A 19,221-nucleotide genomic window follows, 5' to 3' on the forward strand; every position below is an offset into this window, starting at 1 on the left:
AATGAATTTATTGATCGACTGTCTCACTTCACAAAGGAATGTGAGGAAGGACACCCAATTTGGCATTCCTGTGTTTCTCTGTATTTGGGTCATGCATTTTTTCTTGCTTTCCAAATTGAAAATGTGGCGGATGCAGTAGATTGGCTTTTAGTATCAGCCCTTCCCTCGTTTACTATACCTGTTTGTGTTTCACAAGCTGTAAAGCTACCAACTACATGCTCTAAACATCCTTGCTGCTAATATTCTGCACGTCAAATTGGTCTCACCAATTGCATGCAGCAAAGCAAGATTTGCAGGTGCTGTTTTCATGCTGCTGGCAAATGCAGCCGTGGAGACCACGGTTTTTTGCAGCAGTGTTCCAGTGTCCTGTTAATTGTTCTGTCGGCGTTGAGAGGAGGTTGGGGACGAGGCATGGCAACTTCCTGACGCCATCTTCCTGATTGTGGGCAGCAGCCACAATCAGCAGTCTTATCTAGGTAGTCATCCATGGATGTTCAGCCCTTCTCCAGCCTTCCCAATGATTTCGAATGTCCCCAGTTCCCCCTGACAAATCCCTTTCTGACTAGGAGTAGCTAGCTGAGTGCTGCAATGAAATCCTGACTGACAGATTTGTAAACTCTTTGCAGGCAGGAACACTTGATATAAATAAATGACCTTGCATTTTATTGGAGGGAAGCAGAAGGATAAACAAATGAATAAGTGAAAAGTTTTAATAAGATGGTGATACGTAAAAAATAAAGCTGGTTAATGGGGAGTGCAGGAGATGAGCGCAGCTCTCTTGCCGTTTTAATCAGATAGGTCAGAGAAGGTCTTCTCTACTAGGGTGACTTTTGACCTGCCTCTGTGTTAGGTCAATTGTGTGCAAGGCCCTGGTGGAGTTACTGTGTTAAAACGCAATGATTCAATTACTCCATTACTTAGATACCCTCTAAGTGACGCTACGGTTGTCCATCTCCCTGCGATTGAATTGTTTACCCACAGTAAACATGGCGGGAAGAGCTTCGATCCGACCCTTGAAGGCTCAATAAAAATGGCGACAGCACTTCCTGTGCTTGCCCTCAACAAAGATGGTGTCAACACTTCCTGTTTAGGGTTTTCGCCTTTAACAAAGATGGTGCTTATGGGGCATGTTCCCTAACAGTCAGGATTCCGGTTGCAGTTTTTCTCCCCCGCCCCAAAGATACGTGGTTGCAGACGTAAGTAACAGGAATCCATCTTTTCTTTGAAAGTCCTGCGTTGTAGCGTCTGCGACCTGGGCCCTGCGAGGGCTTCCCCGCACCTCTAACTTGCCCCGCGTTTCCGATCCGGGCCAAGGCTGGGTGGCTGCGGCAGTGCCGGAGGCCCGCTCTCCCCTTGGTCTGCTCTTAAGTTCATTCCCAGCACTCCCTCTTTAGCGGGTCAAATTGCCGCAGAAACCGCTCGTAGTATTCCTGTTTGATACAAGGGTTTCAGCGGCCGAAGCAGAGACTTTTAAAAAAGTTCCCAATGGGCGCTCACAGCCAAATGTGAACACCTCTCCCCTCACCTGTCACCTCCTGAACTTTACAGGGTTGTGAGGGGGAGTGTGGGATCGGGTGTCGCCGAGCCGTGGTCGTACTGCCCGGGTGTGTCTGAAGCCGCATCTGTTATCCCTGCCTGCCTTCCCGGTCACTTAACCTTCACTGCCTTACACGCAACCAAGCCACAGCACACTGGTGCAGGGGTGGTGGAACTGCACCTTCAAATCGTGCCTGGCTACTGACCAGTGCTGGGGTGTGAGCTTTTTTTTAAAGAAAAAAAATCCCATAAAATGTCCCATGCATGTGTGGCCACGACAGTATTGTGCTGGAGATTCGGAATTCTTAGTGGGAAGGAATGGAGTCTGTGACTGTATGTTGTGTAAAGTTTATTGTAGACTGGGCACAAACTATTTTCTTAAAGGTGATGGTGTAGAGGACTTAGCGAAAAGAGCCTTAAATTCTGAACCTGCTGATTTCTGTCCTGCACTCCTATTACTGATCAGGTTTTGCAAATACTTGTGATCAAAAAAGGGCACCTGCGTCCACCTTGGCATTTTCTGCCGTGGTGGTGGTGGTGGTGGTGCAGGTCTGATGAGGGCAATGCTAAAATAAAACCACGATTTCTTCTCCAGCATGTTAAAATTAATGCTGCTCTGTAATCTTCAGATAAAAATTGCTTTTTCAGAAGGGTCTCTGACCCACTTTTTCTTTTTCCAAATTTCTTTATTAAACGAGGAATTGAGCTGGGACCCCATTGTGTGAAAAGCAGAAACAGAAAAGATGATTCATCTTCAGTGTTGTTCATTATGTTAGGAAACATTCAAAATTAACTTGGCTTGGCTTAACCAGTGAATTAAATACCATGACCTGGCAGTCTACTATGGTTTAAAGATGTGCTTGACCTGAAGGAACTTACATTGCAGTGACACTGTCTTTAGGGCCACATCAGCATGTCTGTAATTTGAGCTGTGATTTTGGCTCTTTCCAGGGAGAAATGGAGGCCAGAGACAAACAAGTACTCCGCTCACTTCGCCTGGAGCTGGGTGCAGAGGTATTGGTGGAGGGACTGGTTCTTCAGTACCTCTACCAGGAAGGAATCTTGACAGAAAACCATGTTCAAGAAATCAATGCTCAAACCACAGGCCTCCGGAAAACAATGCTCCTGTTGGATATCCTACCTTCCAGGGGCCCTAAAGCATTTGATGCATTCCTAGATTCCCTACAGGAGTTTCCCTGGGTCAGGGAGAAGCTGAAGAAGGCAAGGGAAGAGGTCATGACCGACCTGCCTGCAGGTAGGCCTCAGAAAGATCACTTCGAACCAGCTCCAAAATGTTGTAACTATTCCCTTTGCTTTTTTGTTTGTTTTTGAGACAGAGTCTCGCTCTGTCACCCAGGCTGGAGTGCAATGGTGTGATCTCGGCTTACTGTAACCTCTGCTTCCTGGGTTCAAGCAATTCACTTGCCTCAGCCTCCCAAGTTGCTGGGAATACAGGCATTCGCCACCATGCCCTGCTAAGTTTTGTATTTTTAGTAGAGATGGGGATTCATCATGTTGGCCAGGCTGGTCTTGAACTCCTTACCTCAGGTGATCCACCCACCTCAGCCTTCCAAAGTGCTGGGATTACAGACGTGGCAACCACACCTAGCCAGAACTATGTCCTTTGGATATGAAGTTAGGATGTAAGGCAGGACAGGGGTCAATGGTTGATGAAAGTGGGTAAGGTGTGGGGACTGAAGGGACATGACGTTGGAGGAATAGGATCAGGAGGTGGCACTAGGAAGTGCAGGGAAGGAAGAATGAACCGTGACTGGGAGGTGAGGGAGGGAGCTCAGAGAATGCATTTAGGAATGCTTCCAGGAAACCTGGCATGTCACTTGGGAAGCATGTTCTCATCAGAGAGCCAGGTCATATCTCAGCTGTTGGCATCAGGAGTCATTTGGAAAGTGCAGATGGGAAAGCAGGCATTCGGCCTACTGACAACTGATTTGTGAGGTGCCAGAGCTACCAGCTGGAAAAGGTCAGATTCACGGAGGAGGAGACAGCCTCTAGGAAGGCATGCCCTGCACCTGTCCCCTGGGCTGTCCTATGTGGCCAAAGGGGATTATTTTGAAGGCTGACTTAGTTTGTTTTTAAAGGTTATTCATTTAAAGTGTCCTTTTTAGTTTAGCTTTGTTCAGACACTGGAGTATTTAATTTTGCAAAGAGCAATAGTTTGGGGAGGGTCTCAGTTTAATTTGAAGGAGAATTGGAAGCTGGAGAAGAGAGAAACAGTTCTGGTTCTGTTAGCCTGGCTTGTAGCAGGAAGAAGATGTAATATGGAAACACTTGCTTCTTCTTAACCTCCCTTGACTCTGTTTTACAAAGATAGAGGGGCAGAGAACTGAACTGGGAAAAATTAAAAATTGGAAAAAAAAAAGTAATTGAAAGTTGACTTGCAAATTTTTAACAAAGTTAGAGAATCAAGGTTCTCTGGGGTTTCTGATGAGAGTGATAGAACTATTCTGGTTCAGTGGGCCCCAGACTTCGTGGTTGCTATTTTTAAAATACTGGTTAAGAAAAATGAATACTGATAATAAGACCACTTTTACTATTTTTGCTCCGTGGACCTCATATTTTGACATATGTCTGACTACCTGATCAGCATGACATAGCCAACTAACTTTAGGAAGACCTGGTAAGATCCCAGTGGAAAAAGCAAAAGTATTTTCATTCGTAGTCTGGGCTCATTACAGGTAAATGTATATTTAGGCTTTTTGAGATATTAGAAATAGCTGGCTTTTGAGGATCACTGGAATTCACTGCTTGGATTGTCCTTACAAAATTAAATACTCCACGTGTCTGAACAAACTGTATCTAAGATGTTTTTATGACTTTATTGAAAGCAGAATAGATAACATAGAGTTGGAGAAATGTTAAAAAGTTATTGGTGTTTTCCTGATATTTGACTTAGAGGTTTCTGCTGGCATCATATAGTTGGAAATAACAAAACAGGTGAACTGAAAGCCTTTCACTATCAAAATACTGAATTCAATTTTATGGTCATTTTGGGTGATACAAATCATGCTGTTGTATGTCATTCGTAGAGGTATAATACCATTTTTTTTTTTTTTTTTTTTTTTGAGACGGAGTTTCACTCTTGTTGCCCACGCTGGAGTGCAATGGCGCGATCTCGGCTCTCCACAACCTCTGCCTCCCGGGTTTAAGCAATTCTTCTGCCTCAGCCTCCCGAGTAGCTGGGATTACAGGCATGTGCCACCATGCCCGGCTAATTTTGTATTTTTAGTAGAGACAGGGTTTCTCCATGTTGGTCTGGCTGGTCTCAAACTCCCGACCTCAGGTGATCTGCCCACCTCAGCCTCCCAAAGTGCTGGGATTACAAGCGTGAGCCACCATGCTCGGCCATAACCCCATTATTTCTTCAGATTCATTCAGAGAGTTAGAAAGAATTAAGGCATTTTTACAAAATGATGAAAGTTACAGAGAAGCTGAGGAAAAATAGCTTTTTAAAAAAGCAAACAGAATGAAGCAGTACATAATGGGAAAAAAATCGAGCATATCTGTATAGAAGTTTAGAAAAATAAGGTTTTTCTCAAGATTTGTTAATTCTGTAGAAGGTTGGCTCTGGAACAAATTCATACAGTCATCTTAATTGTTTTACTTTTTATTGAGTAACACTGCTATTGAAAAAAACATTCTGAAGTGAGGGTTTGATTTATATATGTCTTTGAATACCTTCCACAGTGACGATCACATAAACTCTTTTAAAAAAGACTTGTATTTATTAAATATTGACTTTTAAATAATATTACAAAATATAAGTAAGATATGGAGAATAATGGTACAGTGAACACCCGTCTCCTCATCACTCAGTTTAAGAAAAATAATATTACGATTGCCTTTAAAAACCCCAGGCACTCCTTCCCAATCTTGTCTCATTCCCAACCCCCACTCAGTGAAAAGCCCTGAATTGGGGGTTTATCATTCATTCACTTCTTCACTTTATAGTTTCCTATCTCCTAAAAATCACTTTTAAAATCTTCATATGTTTTTGAAAATCCTGTATACCATAAGTTCTAGAGGTGTGTGTGTGTGTGTGTGTGTATCTATATAGAGATATATATGTATATATATAGAGATACATGTTTTTTATGTGTGTGGGAAGGAAAGGGTGGAAGAAATGGAAGAAATGATGCATTTAAACTTGATAGTTAACACCTTCTCTTGTTTCAGACCTTAAAATATTTTTTACTGTTTAAAGTAATTTAATTGGTGGCAATATTTTAATTCTAAAATTAAATTGGGATTTACTGAATTGGAAACCTAGGTTTTGTTCTTTTGTAAATCCTGGGAAGAGTATCAGAGTTGAAATCCCTTCAATTTAACGTCCCTATAAAAAAGAAATCCAGAACCTACTGCCTGAGACCTCGGTGCTTCTCCAGTGTTGTAATAGAGTAATTTTAGTAAGATTTAAAATAGTCCACTTAAATTTTTGTAAAGATATATTTGAGTTTTGAGGATCTAGACTACAGGAGAATGTGTGTACACATTAACCTCTTAATGTATGTACACATTAAACTCTTCTTACCTTTTCCTCATTTTGATCATACTTTTTAATTAATTTGTATGGATTCAGTAGTCTTCTCTTGGGAGGCCTTGAGAACAAATGGGAAGGAATGGCCTTCTTTTTTAGCCAAGAGGTTGATCCTTCTCTAAGAATGAACTGATTTTATCTCATTAAGGTTTTCTTGTGTTGGTCTTCCCAGAGATGCTTGGTTTCTCCTTTATTGGTTTGTTGTTTTAATTTTTGTTGTTTCACTTGTAAATTTTGAGCTGTCTCAGAGGCTTTATTTTGGTGATTGATCCTGGTTAGTTGCTTTTTACTTATGTGCTGGATGTAATTTTTTTAGAGAATTGAGCTGTATCTTGTTCTTCTCTACTCTTCTGAACCCCACCCCCATCAAATCTCAAAACATACAAAAACACCCTAAACCTTTTGATTCTCTCAGAATCTGCCTAGGTGACTAGTCTCCCAATCCCTGTTAGAAAAAAAAAAAAGGTCTAAGTTGTTAAAGTTGTTAATGGATCATTGGTTTTGTGTTTTTCTCACCCTGTAAGGACTCTTACCTTTTAAAAGAGGAATTCTGGTGGTAAAATGACTTAATCCACCTTGGCACCGTGGAGAGAACACTTCATGGTTTGTCTCTCCGGCCAAGGTCACATACTAGACATTAGATCAGCTGGAAATCCTCTCTGGGCTCCTGTCGGGTCATTTAGGAGATAGGGACAGTGCTGTATCTGGATGAAGGCAGCCTGTGCCTGCCTGCCTGGCTTCTCACTGCTCATGGGGCCTGTCGGCACTGACAAGCTCCCTCCAGTGCCTGAGCTGATCTGGATCTGGAAAGGAGGTTGATGGCAGCCCAGCCTCCCCATCTGGTGGGACTCAGCGTAAATCATGGTGGGAGTGACTCCTGGGCCACAGGACCCCCTGTTCCACTGTGTTGGCCCTGCCTGTGGGTCTGGGTGTCTGCCATGATTCTCTACCTGGTAACCCTGCCTTTTGCCCCAGTCTTCCTTTAAGCTTGGGAGTGTTTTTGTTTTTCTCTCCTCCGTTGGTTTGATTCATGCTTTATGTATTCTTAGCCATGGCGAGAGCGAAGAACAGAGCTCTGGGAACACAGCTCAGTGCCTCCGGCATCAGCATTGGATGTCTCAACTCTTGAGCCTGTTGGAATGGCTGTCCCTAAGCTGACACTTGCTTCAACCTTCTCTGGGCTTGACCTTGTCCTCCCCATAGACTCTGTGCCCTGGACTCCCTGGCTGCTCTTAGGGCAGCAGTGCGCAGTACTGGCTAGTCTGTTTCCCCCCTACCTGTGGGCTCCAGGGCTCTGCCTGCCCCTTGTGGCGCCAGCCTTGAGTGACGACACAGAACCACACCTGCCGCCCTCCTGAGATACACTGTAGCTCTGAGTTGCATACTTGGATGCATCTGAAGTCACTGAGCTCTTAATGGCAGATATTTTAGATATTGTGATGGGTTTATAAGAGAGGTTTCTAGCTTTTCATAGGTTCCTCCAATCATACCATGTAATTGACCTTGCTCTGCATGTAAGTTCAGTGTTGATCTCAGTGTATCTAGCTTGCAGTCTATCCACGTGCTTCCACTGTGGCTGAGTAGTGTTTGCCTAGTGGTGTCCTGTGTGCTAGAGGGAGAACAGTGGGTCAGCATCCATAGCAAGACCGTTCCCTCTGGTAAGGGGAGAGTCTGCAGAGGGCCCAGATTTATGTGTATACCCAGCCTGATTTTCATATACTTCCTAAGGACCTACTGAATGCCAGGTACTGGGTATATAAAGACAAATGGAGGATCTCCAGATCAGCTGAGGGCGTTCATGCATTCATCCAGCAAATATTTGCTGAGTGTTGACCATGTGCTCAACCAGAGATCCCCAACCTTTTTGGCACCAGGGACTGGTTTTGTGGAAGACAATTTTTCAACCAACGGGGGAGTTGGGGGGAATGATGGTTTCGGGATGAAACTGTTCCACCTTAGATTATTACCAGGCGTTAGATTCTCATAAGGAGTGCGCGACCTAGATCCCTGGCATGCGCAGTTCACAATGGGTTCATGCTGCTATGAGAGTCTAATGCCGCTGCTGATCCGACAGGAGGCGGAGCTCAGGTGGTAATCCTCGCTTGCCCGCCACTTACCTCCTGCTCTGCGGCCCAGTTCCAAATAGGCCACGGACCGGTATGGGGGTTGGGGACCCCTGTGCAAGACAGTAGGTGCTGGAGATATAACAGTAAACAAAACAAAGCCCTTATTTTCATGGAGTTCAATGTATTCTAGTAGCGGAAGGGTATAAGGGCAGGGACAGATAATAAGCAAATGAATAAATAACATTTGGTGTTGAAGAGCGCTATGAAGAGAAGCAGTGTGTGTGGTGATGGGGGTGGTCAGGGAAAGCCTCTCTGATGAGGGGACACTGAGCAGAGAACTGAGTTTGGTCGCAGAGTTGATACAGGGAGGAGAGCTTTCAGATAGAGGGGACCACAAATACACAGGAAGTCGAGTGGGAGCCACAGGTGACAATGTGGCTAATAAGACGCCTTCCTCCCTGGGATGAATCACATTCCATATCAGCAGAGGCTCAGTGGCTACGGTTTGTTTTGCTTCTCAACATGTGAGATGTGTGTGCAGCCGTGATCTTGGGTGGCTCCTAGCATAACTTTAGTTGATATGTGGATGTGGGATTAAGTAATATTGAATTACATGATGAGAAAGTTATTTCCTTTCTATTTCTGTTTCAGTTCAGATAAGAATGGTAAGAGGTCCTCATGCTTAAAGCCTTCTGTGGGCAACAGTATTTAGCTAGAATCTAGTTGTATTGCTTTTTTTGTGTCAACTCAATAGGTTCCTTCCATTTATGGCAAGCAAAACTTTTCTATTTATGAAGTTCCTTTTAAAAATACATGACTTTTAGAGAGTAGAATTGTGGTTATTAGAGACTGGGAAGGGTATGAGGGAGGCAGGGATAGGGGAGGTTGGTTAATGGATACAAAATTACAGCTAGATGGGTGGAATAAGTTCTAATGTCCTAGCACTGTAGGGTGAATATGGTTAACAGGAATTTATTATGTGTTTTCAAAATGCTAGAAGAAAGGATTTTGAATATTCCCAACACAAAGAAGGAATACATGTTTGATGTGATGGATATACTAATTGCCCTTATTTGATCATTACACATTGTATGCATGTATTGAAATATCACCCTGTATCCCATAAATATATACAATTTTTATGTATCAACAAAATAAAAAGAAAAAAGTTACATAGGAATATTGAATGGGAAATAAGATTGAAAGTATACCAAATTATTTAGGAAAAAACCATTACTTATATTTAAGTAGAAATGTGTCAACATAAAGGAGACTATAAAAAAATAGGCCAGGCACGGTAGGTCACGCCTGTAATCCCAGCACTTTGGGAGGCCAAGGCGGGCGGATCACCTGAGGTCAGGAGTTTGAGACCAGCCTGGCCAACATGGTAAAACCCTCATCTCTACTTAAAATACAAAAACTATCTGGGCGTGGTGGCAGGCGCCTGTAATACCAGCTACTCGGGAGGCTGAGGCAGGAGAATCACTTGAACCCGGGAGGTGGAGGTTGTAGTGAGCCGAGGTCGCGCCATTACACTCCAGCCTGGGGGACAAGAGCAAAACTTCATCTAAAAAAAAAAAAAAAAGAAACCAACGGAAATAATGGTTGGGTGTGGTGGCTCATGCCTGTAATCCCTACACTTTGGGAGGCTCAGGTAGGTGAATCACTTGAGGTCAGGAGTTCGAGACCAGCCTGGCCAACATGGTGAAACCCCATTTTTACTAAAAATACAAAAAATTAACCGGGTGTGGTGGCAGGCACCTGTAATCCCAGCTAGTCAGGAGGCTGAGACAGGAGAATTACTGGAACTCAGGAGGTGGAAGTTGCAGTGAGCCAAGACTGTGCCACTGCACTCCAGCCTGGGCAACAGAGTGAGACTCCATCTCAAAAAAAAAAAAAGAAAAGAAAAGAAAAGAATTTCATCATATTTTTTTTAATTTAAAAAGAAAGACAGGCATTTTGGGGGAGGAGCCATCACCTGGCTGGCATAGTTAAAGCAGGAAGGCTCCAGTCCTAGTATAGATAGAAGTTAGAGCTGTATTCCTGATGCTTCACAGTTTTGCTCTTTCAATTTATGCCCAGTGACAGGAATTAGTTAAATTAACTAGAATTTCAAAATTCGTAAGTTCTCTAAATTTTAAACACATTTACTTGCTAGTGAAACAAAGTCAGCAAGATGGAGCCATATCCTGGTATTATGAATTTTAGAACTGAGTGGGACTCACAGGTCATCTAATTTTTCTCTGAGAAAACAGAGGCCCAGGGAGATTAAGTCAACTTGCCCATGATCACACAGCTAGTTAATGTAATTTATTACTGGGACTAGAATCCAGGCTTCGCAACTCTTGATTTAGGACTTTTTCTGCTGTGCGGTCTTGGCTTCCCACTGAGTTTGAAATGGAATTGTATTATGCTGCAGTGTTAATAATTGAAAGAGGCTTTTTAAAAATTGTACTAATGCATTTTTTTTTCATTTTAAGAGGAGAATTTCCAAGGGCCTTTAGAGGTATGCTGGAATGAGATTTTACTAAAATATTTTATTTTTATGAATGCTAATTTTAATCATTTAAAAGGAAATGATGATCGTTCAGTACTGCATTCTATCAGAAGATTTTTTTTCTCCCTACCTCTGCAAGGCTGACATAAAGGAAAAGCGGAAGACTTGATTATCGAGTATTTATGGGACTGATGAAATAATGCATCTGTTGGCAGCTAATTGCAGGTCTTTCTAGGAACAGCAAACATGTGACAGGTCTTGCCCTGGCAGAGATGCCTCCATTTCACTTTAAAACATGGATTTGGTATTCTTTTCACTTAGAAATTCTGACTATGCCTTTTTTTCTCCCTTCTGTGGATGTATAGATCGTTTGGCTGCATCAGACACTGTATTGACCATCAGGGTTGATTTAACTCAGTGTTTCTCAGCTGCGGCTATGCTTTGGAATCACCTGGGGAGCTTTTACAAAACAACTGATGCCCAGGCTCTACTCCAGGTGAATCCATTACACAACCTCTGGAGGGTGGGGTCTGGGCAATGATGTTAAAGGCACACATGGGCATGCCCATGCGTAAGTCAGGCACATGTGCAAATGCTTCCCGAGGTCATCTTAAATTGCAGCCAGGGTTGAGAACCTTGAGCTCTGACCAGCTGGTTAGGAGCATGCTTCCTTCCTCACTCACTGCTTCCAAGTCCTGGCTTCCCAAAGCTGTGTACTTGCTTGAAGCATTGTTCTTATTTTCAGGTAGTACCAGATGGAAGGGTGGTAGGAATCAGGGTGTAGAGGGATATTAGTTTGCAAATCCTTTCATTCCTTGAATTTCCTGAGCATCGTTGCTCAAGAATGTTCCAGAATCTCAGACCCCATACAGGGGGTAATGCTACTACCAACATTAAAATCCATTAGAGCTCTATGGGGATATATAGGCTACACACATGAGGCAAAAATTGGAGGATTTTGAATTGCTGGTGAATTTGAATTTGGGAATTATTTTTATTGCTATTCACATCATTTGTTACAGTCATTACAAACTACATGCAGTACCTTGTGCTCTGTAGATCAGGTTATGTCCAAATGGAGACAGAATCTCCTGCTGAAGGACGAGTTGGATGCTCCTCTCAGTTAAAAAGTGAGCCGAAGATGGCTTGAGGATGGAAGAAAGAGAGACAAATGGCTAGTTGGGAAGAGTGGGACTGGCTTAGTCTGTCAGACTGGCTGGCTGTCTGCTCACGGTCTTTGTTCATAATTAAAAATGAATTTCAGGCCAAGTGCATTGGCTCATGCCTATAATTCCAACACTGTGGGAGACCAAGGCGGGAGGATCACATGAGGTCAGGAGTTCAAGACCAGCCTGGGCAACATGGCAAAACCCCGTTTCTACTAAAAATACAAAAAGTAGCTGGGCATGGTGGCACACGCCTGTCATCCCAGCTGCTTGGGTGGCTGAGGCACAAGAATCACTTGAACCCAGGAGGCAGAGGTTGCAATGAGCCGAGAGCACACTTTGAGAGCCGAGAGCACACTGCAACTTCCACCTGGGTGACAGAGCGAGACCCTGTCTCAAAAAAAAAAAAAAAAAGAATTCAGTCTTTTGTGTCTCACAAAGAACTTAAGATAACATCAGTAAAATAATCATAATAGCTAGTGGGGACTTACTGTCTGCCAGCTATATTATAAATCCTTTGTGTTTATTAATTCATTTAATCCTGACAATAACTTGATGAGCGAGGTGATATTATTACCCTTTTGAACAGATGCAAAAATGTAAGCACAGAGATGTTAAATAACTTACTTAAAGTCACACAACATAGTCAAATTTGACTTCAAGGCCTACTGATTCATATCCTATAAAAGCACTTTCTCGGCATTCAGTTTTCTCCTCTTCCTAATTCTGATAACCTGTGGCTGCTCCAAAGCCCATCACCCTTATTCTTCTTCAGAAACTCCCCCACTTCCGGTTTCTTCCAGACACACAGCCTCAGGAGGCTTTCTCTTTCCTGCCTCTTGTCCTAAGGCTGATTCCTGCTTGGTATCTCTCTCTCCTCTCATTTTATACTTTTTATTTTTTTGGTTGGGGGAAGGCTAGGGTCTAATGGAAGAACATAAAGTGGGGAGGGGTCACGGAACAGAACCCCTGAATCTCTCCCATTTCAACTTGCTACTTTGAGAGTAAAAAAAAGACTAAATCTCCTTGGCTGTGATCAGGAGATAGTGTGTTGGCTCCCCGATACTGGAATCCAGTCCCACTTTTGCAGCTCTTAAATCATGCTATCTAAAGCCATCAGTTCCAATAACCAGCTTTTCTGGTGGTGCAGCTTCAGAGTTTCACCAAATGCTTAGCAAGGTAGTGTTCTCTTTTTATGGGTATAGTTCAAACTTGTAGGCTGCTGTTGTAGCTGGCTGTGGGAATGTTTGCTTTACATAATGTTAATAGGCAGCTGTGTTTATGCTTGTTCCTCAGTTTAAGCAGTAAGGAGTGTATACATATGATTCTTTGAGGGCATTTCCCCCAGACTAAAAAAAAGAAAAAAAAGGTATGTTGTGTTTTTTCAAACAGTAAATTTTAATTGAAAAGGAATGTAGTTTCTAGAAGAAGTTTGGGGCAGGTTTTATTCCTGGGCTTTATTTTGTTAATGTTACGAAAGAAACTTTAACTCCTTCTAAGAAGTGCCAAGTTGACAATTCCTGGAAGTGTTCATGTTCTATTTATGCTCAGCACCATAGCAGAGAGGGTGGCAATACCATTACCAAAATAATACCGCCAAGACGTACTCAGTGGCAAATGAGAGGCTTGTGGTTTTATAACCTAAATACAAGACTTTAAAAGCATCTCCCAATTCTACCATTTGTTGATAAGGTCTGTGGGTGCTGAGTAGTAATGGTGAAGTTGCTGTGGAGAATTATAGATCAAGTAGAGCGTATCTGCAGTGACTTGTCCTGTTACTAGAACTATAGAAGGTTAGAGCTGGAAGGGATCTTAGAAACACTTTATAGATGAGGAAACGAAGGGATATCCAAGTCTAACAGCATGCATATGGGTTCTTCTGTTCAAATAGTAGAACTTCGTGTAACATAAAAATAGGAATTTCTCTGAAATATATTGGGTAGTTCATAACTTTGAAGGAATGATAAAGGTTTCAGGGCTTAATAAGGGCAGGAATGAGGCAACAGTGGGGGATCTCAGGCCATCAGATGGTCATTTCCAATCAAGTTTCTACACTGTACCTTCCTTCCAGATTCAGACTATTGGCCAAACTTGGGTCATGAGCCCTTCCCCTAGGACACCAGAATCACCTGAAGTGGGGAAGGGAAGTTCCAAAAGAAAGAGGTGAAAGCTGATTGAAGCAAGAGTTGTCTACTGTGCCATCCTCCTTTTTTTTGGATTGAATAGGTCTCACGCCCCTGGGCCTGGAAAAAAAAATGATAGCCCTTAAGGGAGGAGGATGCATTACCTCTTCTTCATACAGCAAGGCCCAAGTTGAGGGCCAAAGGTGGTAGATAAAACACTGGAGAGCAGTTTTGGAGCAGCATAGGTCTCCTTAAACTTTTCCAAAATCAGAATATATTGGGGAAGAAAAATGGATTGAGAATGTAGATGTAAAGAGGAGGTTTAGAAAGAGAATTTGAATTGGGTACTGGCCTAAGGGCTTTAGATATATGAACTTACTTTATCATCATAATAGCCCTTTGAAGTAGGCACTACTGTTATCATTTGCATTTCACAGATGAGGAGACTAAGGTGTTAGATAAATTGCTCAAGGTCACACAGCTTGGCAGTAGCAGAGCTGAGGTTCAAACACTGACAGTCTGGCTCACAGTCTATGCTTCTAATCACTAGGGTCCTGTCTCTATCAGTCTACTACCAGTTCTTAGATCTGATTGGAGTCACATGGCTTAGATGACCTGACCTGGGCTAGCTGCAGCTTCTTTATTTTCTGACCCTTGCTTGCCTCAGGTCTCACATATAGCCAGCATTTTCATTATGTGTATGTCAGTCTCTTTTTTAACAGTTACCAAATTTAAAAAAATACAAAAGAAAATGAAAGATGTTTTCTAATAAATATGATTAGGTAAAATAAAGGTTTTGAATGCGATTGACATGGACATTTTTGTTCATTTAGTTTTTAAACGTTTCTCTTCCCTTTCAATCTCTTTATTATTAATTAGTCATGTGCTATGGGCAAATGTGCCTTTTCAGGCCTTTCATATTTGTTTGAGCCCTTTTATTCCGTCATGTGCCAGTCACAATTCATTCAGGAGACAGAAACCGCACAGTAATTTAAATAGGGAAAACTTAATATAAAGAATTTTCTTTTCTTTTCTTTTTTTTTTTTGGAGACAGAGTTTTACTCTCGTCGCCCAGGCTGGAGTGCAATGGCGCGATCCTGGCTCACTGCAACCTCCGCCTCCCAGGTTCAAGCAATTCTCCTGCCTCAGCCTTCCGAGTAGCTGGGATTACAGGTGCCTGCCACCATGCCTGGCTAATTTTTATATTTTTAGTAGAGACGAGGGTTCACCATGTTGGCCAGGCTGGTCTCGAACTCCTGACCTCAAGTGATCTGCCCGCCTTGGCCTCCCAAAGTGCTGGGATTACAGGCATGAGCCACCGTGCCCGGCCAATATAAAGAATTTTTAACTGGTGAAAAGCAAACCATGGTTAACCACTAAATGGGGTAAAAGAGGTCTCTAAGTAGTACAGGAATGGCAGAAGCCACTTTTTCTGAGGTTGAAAGGTAGTGCAGGATACAGTCACTAAGAATGTGGAAGAGGGCCCTCCCCACCTCTAAGGCTGAGATTCAGACTTCGATGGAGTTGAAGTGACTGTCACACTGGCTGGTCTGTAAGAGTAGCCTACCTGGTAGCTAACTTCAAGAAAATCCAGAGAAATAATTGCATGAAGTCAGAAAAATAATAAATGACCAAAATGAGAAATTTTGAAATTATTTTAAAAAATCAAATATAAATTCTGGAGCTGAATTAGGAAAAATAACTAATGCATGCAGGCTTAATACCTAGGTGGTGGGTTGATAGATGCAGCAAACCACCATGGCATACATTTACCTATGTAACAAACCTGTATATCCTGCACATGTAGTCCAGAACTTAAAGTAAAAATTAAAATTAAATTCTGGAGCTGAAATAAAAATTAATGGACTGAAAAATGCAATAGAGAGTATCAACAGCAGAACTGATCAAGCAGAAGAAAGAATCTGTAAACTTGAAGACATTATTTAAAATTACAGTCGGAGGAGAAAAAGAATGAAAAGGAATGAAGAAAGCTTATGGGATTTATGAGACAGCATCAAAAGAACAAACATTTTAGTAATAGGAGTTAAGGCAGAAGAAGAGAGACAAAGTGGTAGAAAGCTGTTTTAAAGAAATATTAGCAGAAAACTTTCCAAATCTGTGGAAAGATATAATATCCAGGTACAGGAAGGTCAAAGTCTCTAATTAGATTCAATCCAAACAAGACTACACTAAGCCATATTATAATTAAACTGTCAAAAATCAAAGACAAAGAGAAGACCCTGACAGCAGCAAGAGAAAAGAAGCAAATAACATATAAGACAATTTCAATAATGCTAGCAGTACATTTCTCAGCAGAAACTTTATAGTCCAAGAGAGAGTAGGATGATATGTTCAAAATGTTGATGGAAAAAAAAAATTGCTAACAATGAATAGTGTAGCTGGCAAAACCGTTCTTTAGAAGTGAAGGAGAGAATGGTAAAGACTTTCCCAGATAAAGCTGAGAAAGTTTATCACCACCGCACCTGTTTTTACAAGAAATGCTAGTGGAGTCTTCAAGTAGAAAGAAATGGAAGGTTAATAATAACATGGAAATATATGAAAGTATAAAACTTACATAGTCAAATTCGGAATCTCCAATACTGTAATGGTTGTACGTAAATCATTTATGTCTTTAGTTTGAAGATTAAAAGATGAAACTATTAAAATGGATATAACAACTTACAAAGTATATACAAAACAAAAAGACATAAATTGTGCCTTCAAAAACATAAAATATGGGGGTGATGGTGGAGTAAAGTGTAGAATTTTTTGTATGTGATCAAAATTGAGTTGTTATCAGCTTAAAATAACCAGCTATTTATAAAATGTTTTTGTAAGCTTCATGGTAACCACAAAACAAAAACCTATGGTATATACACAAAAAATAAAAGGTAAAGGACCAAAGGATATCACTAGAGAAAATTACCTAATCACACTGGAAGACAGCCAGAGGAAGGAAAGAACAAAGCATCTACAAAGCAACCAGGAAACAGTTAACGAAATGGCAGAAGCAAGACCTTATCATTAATTACCTTGAATGTAAATGGATTAAATTCTCCAGTTAAAAGACAGGGTGTCTGAATGGGTTTTATAAAAAGCACAAGACCCAACCATTTGCCACCCACAAAAGATTCACTTCATTTTTAAGAACACGTATAGAGTGAAAATTAAGGGATAGAAAAAGATTTTCCATGCAAATGGAAACCAAAAGAGAGTAGGGGCAGCTATACTTATGTCAGACCAAGTAGATTTTAAGTCAAAAATTATCAAAAGAGACAAAGAAGGTCATTATGTAATAATAAGGGGGTCAGTTCATTAAGAAGGTATAATAGTTGTAAATATATGTGCACCAATCACAGGAGCACCTAAATATATAAATCAAATATTAATAGATCTGAAGGGAGAGACAGACTAGAATATAATAATAGTAGAGAACTTTAATACCCCACTTTCAGTAATGGACAGGTTACCCAGATAAAAAAAGTATAAAGAAACAGTGGATTTAAACTACACTTTAGACCAAATGGACCTAACAGACATTTACAGAACATTCCATCCAACAGTATCAAGAATACATATTTTGATTCACCTAGTAATGAATAAGGATATTGAATCAGTAATACAAAGTCTCCCATTAATGAAAAGCCCAGAACCTGATGGCTTCATTGCTGAATTCTGCCAAACATTTAAAGAACAAATACCAATCTTTCTCAAACTCTTCTGCAAAATTGAAGAAGAGGAAATAACTTTCAAGCTTATTTTGTAAGGCCAGAATTTACTTTGATATCAAAGCCAGATAAGGATACAAGAATAGAAAATTACAGACCAATATTCTTGATCAACATAGATGCAAAAATTGTCAACAAAATACTAGCAAACTGAATTTAACAGCACAGTAAAAGAATCATTCACTGTGATCAAAGGATGCAAGGATGGTTTAACATACACAAATCAATAAATATGACATACCACATTAACAGAATGAAGGACAAAAACTATATGATCATCTCAATAGATGCAGAAAAAGCATTCGACAAATGTCAACATCCCTTCATTATAAAATCTCTCAACAAATTAGGTATAGAAGGAATATACTTCAACACAAAAAGGGTTATAGGGGACAGACTCATAGCTAACTTCATACTCAGCAGTGGAAAACTGAAAGCTTTTTCTTTTAAGATCAGAAACAAGAGAAGGATGCCCACTCTCACCACTCTTACTCAACATAGTACTGGAGGTTCTAGCCAGAATAATTAGGCAAGATAAAGAAATAAAAGGCATCCAGATTAGAAAGAAAGAAGTTAAAGTATCCCTGTTTGCAGGTGACATGATCTTAAATATAGGAAACCCTAAAGACTCTACCAAACAACTATTAAAACTAATACATTTAGTAAAGTTGCAGTATACAAAATTAACATAAAAATCAGTAGTGTTTCTGTACACAAACAGCAAACTATTTGAAAAAGAGATCAAGGAAACAATCCCATTTTCAGTAGCTACCAAAAGAAAAATACTTAGGAATACTTAACCAAGGACGTGAAAAACCTGTATAATGAAAACTATTAAAACATTGATGAAAGAAACTGAAGAAGACACAAATAAATGGGAGGAAACCTCATGTTCATGGATTGAAAGAATTAATACTGTTAAAATGTCCATACTACCCAAAGTGATTTATAGATTCAGTGCAATGACTATCAAAATTCCAGTGACATATTTTATAGAAATAGAAAAAACAATTCTGAAATTTATATGGAACCACAAAAGACCCTGAATTGCCAAGCAATCTTGAGCAAAGAACAAAGCTGGAGGCATCATACTACCTTCCCTGACTTCAAAATATGCTACAAAGCTATACTAGTCAGAACAGCATGGCATTGGCATAAAAACAGACACACAGACCAATGGAATAGAATAGATAGTCCAGAAATGAATTCACACATTTATGGTCAGTTGATTTTCAACAAAGGTGCCAGTAAGACACACTGGAGCAAGGACAGTCTTTTCAATAAATGGTGTTGGAACAACTGGATATGCAGACGAATTAGACCCTCATCTCACACCATGTATAAAAATAAACTCAAAATGGATTAAAGACTTAAACATAAGACCAAAATTATGAAACTACTAGAAGAAAACCTAGGGGAAATGCTCTATGACATTGGCCTGGGCAATGGATTTTTTGGATATGACCCCAAAAGCACAGGCAACAAATACAATAGACAAATGGGATAAACAAAAGCTTCTACACAGGAAACAACAGTGTAAAGAAGTAAAC

At 40.9% G+C, this 19,221-nt stretch overlaps 1 protein-coding gene across 3 annotated transcripts in view; it reads left to right on the forward strand.

The window, feature by feature from the left end:
* The first annotated feature begins 1,010 nt into the window (after nt 1–1,010).
* The window catches only part of CRADD (CASP2 and RIPK1 domain containing adaptor with death domain), a 222,582-nt gene continuing 204,371 nt past the window's right edge, over nt 1,011–19,221 (forward strand). Inside the window, exons 1-2 of one of the 3 annotated variants that reach the window (XM_032170905.2) lie at nt 1,011–1,196; nt 2,488–2,791. In XM_032170905.2, coding sequence (XP_032026796.1) covers nt 1,128–1,196; nt 2,488–2,791 — 373 coding nt within the window. In that variant the 5' untranslated portion in view covers nt 1,011–1,127. The remainder of the gene's footprint in view (nt 1,197–2,487; nt 2,792–19,221) is intronic. The other 2 variants (XM_058426053.1, XM_032170903.2) reach the window with 2 other exon arrangements.

Source organism: Hylobates moloch, unplaced genomic scaffold, assembly GCF_009828535.3.
Source record: "Hylobates moloch isolate HMO894 unplaced genomic scaffold, HMol_V3 SCAFFOLD_12, whole genome shotgun sequence".
NCBI classification, from domain to species: Eukaryota; Metazoa; Chordata; class Mammalia; order Primates; family Hylobatidae; genus Hylobates; species Hylobates moloch.